General features: G+C 27.9%; 1 protein-coding gene across 1 annotated transcript; it reads right to left on the bottom strand.

Annotated features, from left to right (window-relative positions):
* Window positions 1-5,135: 5,135 nt before the first annotated feature.
* On the bottom strand, window positions 5,136-8,777 carry LOC120283561 (flavanone 3-dioxygenase 2-like). Its single transcript, XM_039290270.1, has 4 exons — window positions 8,478-8,777; window positions 7,465-7,712; window positions 6,157-6,481; window positions 5,136-5,942 (listed from the first exon to the last, which is right to left on the bottom strand). The coding sequence occupies exons 1-4, from the start codon at window positions 8,673-8,675 to the stop codon at window positions 5,697-5,699; spliced, it is 1,017 nt and encodes a 338-aa protein (XP_039146204.1). The 5' UTR covers window positions 8,676-8,777; the 3' UTR covers window positions 5,136-5,696.
* Window positions 8,778-10,087: the final 1,310 nt, after the last annotated feature.

Here is a 10,087-nt window from a genome sequence, read left to right as displayed (position 1 = left end):
TTCTACTTATTCCAAAAAGGACTATATATATATATATAAGAAATTTATCTATTACAGTGGATCTTCTAATTTTTGTATTATAAAAGCGTTTTATAGGTTTATATCCAAATCATACAATATATATTATATAGCTATTTATTTAGTTCATCCAGTCCTATCACTACATATCATATGCATATGGCTTTTATTATGTGATTATTTTTTTTGTTCATCCCACCTAATTGTTATATGCCTATCAAAATCCCAAACTAGCATTGGATTATATGTAACTTTGGTAGTTGGGTTGGATCAGTTGCAGTTGGTAAGGCCTAAGATTATTTGGACATTGGACCTAAATACTAAGCCCATATATTAAATGAAAGAACAAAGACAACAATACATATATCAATATATATATATATATATATATATGAAATATTGATAAACTTTTGATCAAATCTTCTGCCTATGATTGGAGAGGGAAATTAAGTACCAACTCTTCTATTGTAGAGATAATTCAAAAATCAATCCAAACAAATTAAGGTGTATTCCTTTTCTTAATAGATTCAAAGAGCTTCTTATAACCCCATTTTTTTAATTGACAATATTCTCAAAAATTAGTTAAAACAAACTGTTTATTTTCAAAAATTTTATTTTAAAATTTTTAAAGATATGGTTTATAAAAAATATTCTTCTAAATTATTAATGCAATGAGTGATAGTTTTTCTATAATATATATAGAGAGAAAAATGTGAATAAGCCACAAATTCAAACCCTTTACCTTTGTTTTGGAAGATAAATGAAATATGAACTCTCCTGTTGCAAGATGATTTTTCAAAATCATTTTAAAAAATCATGGGAAACATAATCAAATTAATAGAAAAGCCATAAGGTAAATAATTCAAAGACACATAAAAAATGATTATATTTGAGCATATTATAGAATAAACTTATCTCTTTTACTTATTTACACACATATATATGTATATATATATGAAATTAAATATTAAAAGTTATTTAGTATGACTATCTTTAAATACTACAAGTTGATACAATATCCTAAAAAGGGTAAAATAAGATTCCTTAAAAGAGACAAAAGACTTCCCTTAATCCATTGAGAGTGCAATATAGCTAGGGCATCATCAATCTAGAAAAAATCCTAGAAAAGGGCAAAGAATTCACTCAATCCGCATATAGTGGGAATAATGAATGCTAGGCCAAGCCCACAAACCTCTTGTCTACCATTAAAAAACAAAACTCAAAATCAAAAGAAGTCCACATTGTTTCCTAACTTTCAACTCACCACCAAATTTATGTCTATAAAAAATTAATAATTTTGAGTGATTTAAATTAAGATGGATGGATTAAAATTAAAGGAAAAAAAAAAATCATGTTTTATTAGTAATAATGCGTCTGCTTTTATTTAAAAATTCATCCTATACAACTTGCATTTCAACAAATCTTAACTTCACAATGAATTTCATGTCTTAATTTAAAAACAAGTTTTTCTATTATTAGAGCATCTCCAATGGAGCGTCAGTTTTGAAGAAAAACTCTGGATTTGGCACATGAGCGCTCTAACCTGGCGCAATACCCTATGCTAAATCCAATTTCTGCTACAGTGGCACGCAAGATATTGCTGACCACTGAAATAGCTTTATTTTATTTATGTATTTATTTTTCAGTTTTGATTTCTATTTTTTTTTTTCTAAATTCTGTTTTATTTTTGTTTTTCTATTTATTATTTTTATAAAATTTATATTTATAATTTTATATTATAATTAAATTAATAACTTATAATTTAAGTTTATATTTTCTTAATTAATGGGAAATTGAAAATTAAAGCAAATAATCTGCGAAATATAAATTCATTAAAATTAACGAAGATTTAAAAACTTGTGTGCTACGTTAGTTTCCAATAATGTGTTGTTTTTACTGATGGTGCTTGTTTGTATGTTATGTTTTTATTAAGTAATTAATGTAATATTTGTATTTGTATTTTTTTTATCAATTATATTTTATTTATATTTACTAAATGTTTATAATAAATATGAAAATTAAAACTATATTTAAAATAATATAATATTTAAATTCAATGGGTAAAAGTGAAAAAGATTTAATGATGATTAAATTTGTTGATAGTATGAATATATAAATTGTGAAATGAGAAGAATATTATTAGAATATTTTATTTTAGAGTTAAAAATAGAGTTGGTGGTTAGAAAAACTTTCACTATAGAAGCTATATTTTTTAGTACTGAAGCACCAAATATAAGGTTTTGAGTTGGAGATGGCTTTACATTTAAAAATTATAAGCAAGGCACATGCATGTACAATAATGATAACATTATGAAAACAACATCATTTTGAAATTTTGACACTTTAGAATTTCTAATGAATGCAAAAGACAAAAGATGTGAAAATTCTAATGGCTTTGTTTGGATTAGCTTAATAAAAAAGTGTTTTTTTTAAGTTTAGTAGAAGGATTTTTAAAAAAAGTGCTTCTGAGAGTAAGTTAAGTGCTTTTCTGTATTTTATGTTTGGATATATTAATGCATAAATACTTTTATATGTGTAAAGTTGTTTGGATGTGCATTCTTAAAAAGACTTTTTCAATGTCAAATTACTAAAATGGGTCTTCATTGAGTTATTATAATAACAACACTAATTCTACTACTAATATACTAACATACTAATATTAATACAAATATAATAATAATACTAATATGAATACAAATACTAATATACTAATAATAATAATACTAATACTAGTACTAATACTAATATACTAATATATTAATAATAATAATAATACAAATACTAATATCCTAATATATAATATATGAATACTAATACTAATATATTAACATACTAATACTAATATAAATATACAAATATACTAATACTAACATAATAATAATAATAATAATAAACTAATAATAATACTATTACTAATACAAATATACTAACATACTAGTACTAATAGTAATATGCTAATACTAATATACTAATGTACTAATTCTAATATTAATACTAATGTATTATGATTATAATTATAATTATAATTATAATTATTAATATTTGAAAAACAAAAAATATAAAAGCATAGTCATTTTTTTATTTGATAAAGGTAACCTAGTAATTTAACAACTTCTAATAAGTGTTTTTTTTCCAAAAACACATGTCTAGCTTCTGAAAAAAGCTATTTTTTAGTCTTTTTATCAGATTCTACTCTTGCAGAAAAGCTAATACAAACATTTTTTTTTTAGCCCAAAAGTGCTTAACTTATTAAAAAGCACTATGGGCTTTCCAAAAGTCAATCCAAACAACCCTTACAGAAATGGACTAGGGCTTACCTCCAATTGTAACTAGCAAACAAGTTTACTTTTGGCAAGAACATATGCTTTATTTTTTTTTTTTGTTGTGGGTGGTGTCTCAATGACAAGAAGAAAATTCCAACTCTTTCTTTTCAGTTCTTTGTGTTAATGTGATTATTTGATATCTTAGAAAATTCACTTTACCATGAAACATATCTAAATAATTATACTCAAGCACTAAAATCATTACATATCTACTTGTTTTTGATCGTTGAATTTCGAAAGTGGCTGCATGTTTAGATTCTTCAACCAAACATGACATATATCATATATGTATATAATAAGATTCAAATATAAGAATATATTTATATAGTAAAAATATACCAAATATCATATACAAGGTTGCAATCCGAACGCCACTGACACATGCATCCTTTGTCACAATAATTCTGAATCAGTGGACCACCTATTGATAAACTGTATCTTCTCTTCTCGTATTTGGTCCTTTTTCAAGTGCCTTTTTGATTCTGAAACCCTACCTTCCTCAGTCTCAATTATCTGGACCAACTGGATTCCCTCTTTGAATCCCTCCATTAGAAATCTCTGGGATCTTTGTACCAGAGCCATTTTCTGGATTACTTGGCTGGAACGCAACAATCGTATTTTTAATCATAGTTGTTCTACTATTTCTTCTATCTTATACAAAACAGCTAACTTGGTTCTTACTTGGTTATCTGCAGACTCGGAATCTCATCTGCAGGAAGCTTCAGAGGACATTCAGAAGATCAAGCGCTCCTTAAGCTTCCTGAGCTCCAGATCCACCGACTTCTCCAGCGAGCTGGCGCCCAGCCGAAACCAGGAGTAATCTGTTACATCGCTTCGGACGAGGCCCTATGTCTTCAGATGTTTGACTTCGCCGGCTCCAGATTTTTCCCTTTTATTGTGTGTTTTTCATGTTCCCTCTGCTCTCTGTTCTCCTCATCTCTGGTGAGGTTTACAGTTTTATATCTTTCTAGCTTTTTTTCTCACCGCTACTATTGTACTCTAGTACTTTCACTGTATTTCTTTTTAATAAATTAGTGGTTTATCCACCTTATTCAAAAGTGGCACCGTGATAATCTAATATCCAAGATAAATAATATAAACATATATAACAAAAATTCGAGGGTAAACATATCGAAAAAATAAACAAATTGTCATAGGAGTCAAGTCAAGACACTTTTTTTCCTTTTACTTTATTTTATTTTAATTTTGTCATATTTAACCTAATGGTTTCCGGAAAGAGTAGTGAAACCCTAAAAAATTTAAACCTCACTTAACATGTATTTTCTATATATACAACAATTTAAATTCAAAACCTCTTCCTAAAATAACCCTGTCCTTTATTACTTGGGCCAACAATTTAAACCTTTATTTTTTAAAATAACCCTGTCCTTTGTTACTTGGGACAACAATTTAAACCTTTATTATTATTTTTTTATTTTTTATTTTTTGTCATATTTGACCTAATGGTTTCCGGAAAGAGTAGTGAAACCCTAAAAAATTTAAATCTCTCTTAACATGTATTTTCTATATATACAACAATTTAAATTGAAGACCTCTTCCTGAAATGACCCGGTCCTTTATTACTTGGGCCAATCTTGCTAGCAAGGCACTCTCAAAAAAACATTATTATTTTTTTTTTTAATTTGTACAAACTTAGATTAGGTTGTAGCTCCTCAGATATTATGAAACCATAGAAATTACATTTATTTGATATAAAGCATAGTCTTCTTGAGAGAGAGTACATAAAAAGGTGAAGCCTTGATTCGCCTTGAATAAAAAGGTAGTTGCAAAGCCCTTCAACTTAACATGAATAACATAATGCATGGAAGGATAGCAGGGACTAATCTACTGATATAAATAAATTCCTCCTTTAATTCAGGATCATTTTTCTTAATCATTTTAAATAATAGTTCATGTGGAATTTATTTATTGATTTATATGATATTTTTAAATGCAAATGACTTTTCAAGGGTAAATTTTTTATATGGCACCAAACTTTTTTTCATTTTGGGTTCAAACTTTAATTTGAATCAAAATAATTACTCAACTTTAATTTTATTTCACTAGGTGGTCACCTTAGGGAATCCGGTCTATTTCTTATGATCTGATGTTCAAAATTCTCAGTCAAGAAATGAGATGGAATTGTCAGCTGTGCGGATAGTATGTCATGTATGTCCTGATAGAGAATTTCTGGCATCTACATCATAAAAAAAAAAGACTGAAATCTCTTGGGTAATCATCCGGTAAAATAAAATTGAAGTTGGATAACTATTTTGATTCAAATTGATGTTTGGACCCCAAAATGATAAAAGACCATAGTTTGGTGCCTTACTAAAATGAACGTGATATCTACTACTACTGGGTTTTAAAAAGTTCTAAACAATGTTCTTGATCTAAATTCCTGCTCCAGAATTTCTTATAGTATTCATCATATGTGAAGTTCCTATAAATAGGTGTAGCTCCATCTTCGATAAGGTTTATGGGAGGACCAATTATAGCAGTGCTACATGGGCAGAGGAATGAAGCCACAGACAACCTCTCATTTCCTGTATTGACAACAGCACGATGCCAAACACTCTTGTATCTACCATTGCTTAACGCCTGCAATGTACACAACAAAGGACTTTAAACCTCAAAAGACATATAGATTATGTTCTTTTAAAAAATAAAAATATATACAAGAAGGACTATTTATACAAGTAAATATAAAAATCCTTTGATATAAAAAACGTGGTTTTGGACTTTGGTCAAAATAAATAAATAAATAAATAAATAAATAAAGATTAGCCTCTACTTTCTAAAGTTAGAACTCTACCTGTATTTGGTCCCCAATGTTAATAACCAATGCATTAGGAACTGGATTGACAGCTATCCATTTTTCTTCCTTTAATACTTGTAAACCAGCAACTTGTTGATCTTGAAGGAGAATTGTAAGAGCATTTGGGTCGGTGTGAGCAGGTAAACCATATGTGAGATCAGGCTGAGGGCATGGAGGATAGTAATTCATGGCCATGTGTTGTTCTTGCTCTCCTAACACTTTTTTGATGTACTCTTCCTCCAATCCTAAGCTTAGCGATATCAAACCTAATAGTTTGAAACCAAGTTCTCGCACTTCTCTGCAGTAAGTGCTCACCACATCTCTGTTAATAACCAATGAGTAGAATTATAAATTAGCTACATATATTATTTTTAAAACAAATACATTATTTATTTACACAATTAAAAAAATTTATATAAAGGAAAATAAAAAATATAAATTTAATTTGTTATTTAAGAGGTGGCATCATGTGGAAAACCTCTTATTTATTTATTTATTTATTTAAGTCACGACATGTACAAGTGTGTGCACATGGTGTATACCTCTTCTGTGAGGTTGCTGTGTCTTGGGCCACAAAATGTCTGGTGAACGTACACAGTTGATAAGATTTATACCATCTCTTTCAATATTTATTCTTAAAAGTTTTGTGACATGTATTTTAATCAGGATCTCAGAAACATTTCCAAATTTTAATATCTTTTACAAGAAACTATTTATTAGAAAATACCACTTCTAGAGTCAAGTCAATGTTTTTAATTTTTTTTATATAATTTTTTTCATTTTCTTCAGAATGACCACACGTTTTTGTTGTAAAAATAACCACAAGAAAATGAATGTGACGATTATAATGTCCACATCAAGATTACTGACTATTCCAAATATTACCCTCTCATAACATTGGACCACCTTGTAATTGTCTAGCTAAGCAAACTTAACATTACTTTAATCAAAATATATATATAAAAAAAAATCCATTAAATTTTTCTAATACTAAATTTTACATGAATATTCTATATTTTAATATATAAACTGACAAAAACAGAAAGCTTGGGAATCAATTCTTGTTCGGTGTTTATAAATTTAAATAACTCATATTCCTATTTTAACTTTGGCATCATTTTATTAAAAATTTACAAAAAAAAATTTTTTAAAAAAATCAGCGAGTCGGAAGAATAGTATTTCATTTCTTTCTAAACTAAAAGTTTAGAGTTTGAATTTGTTTGACTGAAAGATTGAAGGTTCATGATTTATCAAAAAATATATATATATATATATAAAGAATATGTCGGTGAGGATGTACTTTACTTGAAAAAAGTAGGTTTGGAAGGCCAATGAGGGAGAAACTCTTCCAAAGGATAGCAATGAAGCCTCAAGTAATCCCTCCAATTGTGAACAATCTCCTTCTTAACATTAAAGCTAGTGGAAAGTCTTATCTTCTTGTTTGGATCATCTGAGTATAGCTCCATCTTGTCTTCCTTTGGCAGTCTGAAGAATTGCTTTGCTATCTCCATCACCTTTTCCAAATCCTCCTTTCCTATCCCATGGTTCACTACCTATATATATAATTAACAGGTTGAAGAGATATATATACATATATGTATGCAGTGGCAGAACCAAAAACCAAAGGAAAAAAAAAAAAATTCAATTAATAAATATTTTTTTTACATTTTTAAATTTATTTATAAATTAATTTATAGTTTAGATTATAAAAATCACTTGTTATATACATTAATTTGCAAAAATTAAAAGCTAAATCATAGATATTTTTTTTTAAAAAAAACTAAATTAATTTGTATAAATTAATTTGTAAAATTAAATATCAATAAGTTAAAGAATAAATTTTTGTAAATATATTTTTAAAAAATTATTATGTTTTAGATGATCAGAATTAATTTGTATAAAATTTGATTTTGGATTAATTTGTATAAAATATTTTTTTAAAATAAAAATAAAAAACTCGAGAAAACTCGAGAGAGAAATTTTGGATTAATTTGTATAAAATATTTTTTAAAATAAAAATAAAAAACTCGAACTCGAGAGAGAGAAATTTTGGATTAATTTGTATAAAATATTTTTTCAAAATAAAAATAAAAAACTCGAGAAAACTCGAGAGAGAGAGAGAGAGAGAGAAGGGAAAAAGGGGGGAAGGTCGGCCGGAAGTCCGCCGGGGCAAGGGGCCGCGCCCCCTTCCTCCGCCCCTGAGTAAAAGGGAGAGAGGGAGGAAGGGGGTCCGCCGGCGACAGGCAGGGCAGCCGCCCCTGTATGTATGTATGTATGTATGTATGTATATAGGTATGTATAAGGATGATGGAGAAGACCTGGAAGAAGCCATAGGAATGGCAAGCATATGAAATTTGAGAGATGAGGAGGGACTTGTCAGAGAGACTAAGATCAATGAGTGGAATGTTAGTGTCATTGATCACTTCATTGAGCTTTGGTCTTTGTGATTCTGGCCTTATGTAGTTCTCTGGCAATCTCTTGTGCAACACTCCATTTGATAACAGTTGGGCTGCCATTCTATATATATATCTCTCTCTCTCTCTCTATATATATATATATTATGTTTTATTGAATATATAATATAAGAAAGAAAAGAAGAAGAAGGAGAAGAAGCAATGGCAATGGAAGGCATGGTTGATGCGTTTGCGGGCTTGGTTAAATAAGGCTTTGGTTTCTCTTCAGTCGGCTGATTGGTGGGGCCCCCCGTAGGTTTATTCAATTAGGATTTTTATTTTGTTGTTTAAAATTTTTTCTTTTGACTCTATTTTTTTTTAAAACAATAATATTAATGTTCACATTCGAAAAATATGATCACATATTTTCTTATAAGTCAGTGGGAGATTGAGTGACAAATTCTTTCACGGATATTAGTTGAGATGAGTAATTTGTGGATTTTTTTTAATATTATTTATTTTTTTAATTAATTATCAAAAATAGGTATTTCTGTAATTACTTAAAAAATAGGTATTTTTTTATTTTTTTAATATTAGATTTTAAGTTTTTTTAAAAAATTCTAGATTCACTAGTTTTTTAATATTAAAATTTTATTTTATTTTTTTTAAATTGTGTGTTCAACTAATTTTTTAATATTAATTTTTTTTAAACCATGAGTACTAGTTTTTTAATTTGAGCAACAGACGTACATTAAAGCTCTTATAATTTCATAATATTTTTTTATGATTTATTTTATTTCCACTTCTACTCTCTTATCTCTACTTTCAATAATTCTAACAAATAAAAACTATAGGTAATATTTAGTCAAAATTTTAATAGATAAAAATTGTTGTGGTCAAAATTTTAATGCATAAAAATTAAAATTATTTCTAAATATTAGAGTAGTCAAATTTGTAACTTGCTCTAAGTGGAGAACATTATTGGTGTTTGATGGGATGAATTATTGATAGCAATGTCACCTACCTCATTCACAAGAGCCATTGGATCAAATTAATCTTAACCATCCATTTATTAAGTGAAGGCCTATATAAACCGTCCAAGTCCCTTTTGTAAAAACACACAAATATTGTTGTAAGAAAGATTATCATTATAGATAAGTTCTCCTCTAAAACTTGTGTCATTCTGGTTTCTTTATTTTACTGAAAAGTTATTTTATTTCCTTTACATTCAAGCTAACAAAATTCATATTCTTGTTATACTTAACGAAGGAGACTACCTTAGTCGAGAGGAACACCGACCAAGGGCCGCACAGACTCTTGACGATACCTTCCTTTACTACTCAATCTTGACCAATGGACTCAGGTATGTTTCTTAATCCTTATTCACCAATTGACTTTCATAAAATTCCTTGTTTTTATTTACCACAACAATTTTTATCTGTTAAAATTTTGATTGAATATTATTTATAGTTTTATGTGTTAGAATTAGTGAAAATATTAATAGAGAGTAGAAGTGGGAATAAAATAAATTATAA

Source organism: Dioscorea cayenensis, chromosome 19 (genome assembly GCF_009730915.1).
Source record: "Dioscorea cayenensis subsp. rotundata cultivar TDr96_F1 chromosome 19, TDr96_F1_v2_PseudoChromosome.rev07_lg8_w22 25.fasta, whole genome shotgun sequence".
Lineage (NCBI taxonomy): Eukaryota > Viridiplantae > Streptophyta > Magnoliopsida > Dioscoreales > Dioscoreaceae > Dioscorea > Dioscorea cayenensis.
This window is presented reverse-complemented; position numbering and strand designations above follow the sequence as displayed.

Excerpts from the sequence above, each read along its gene's own strand:
- LOC120283561 (XM_039290270.1), bottom strand. The coding sequence starts at position 8,675 with ATGGCAGCCCAACTGTTATCAAATGGAGTGTTGCACAAGAGATTGCCA. Across the intron at positions 7,713-8,477 it reads ATTCCTATGGCTTCTTCCAG|GTAGTGAACCATGGGATAGG; the intron begins GTCTTCTCCATC and ends TTATATATATAG. Across the intron at positions 6,482-7,464 it reads TCCAAACCTACTTTTTTCAA|AGATGTGGTGAGCACTTACT; the intron begins GTAAAGTACATC and ends GGTTATTAACAG.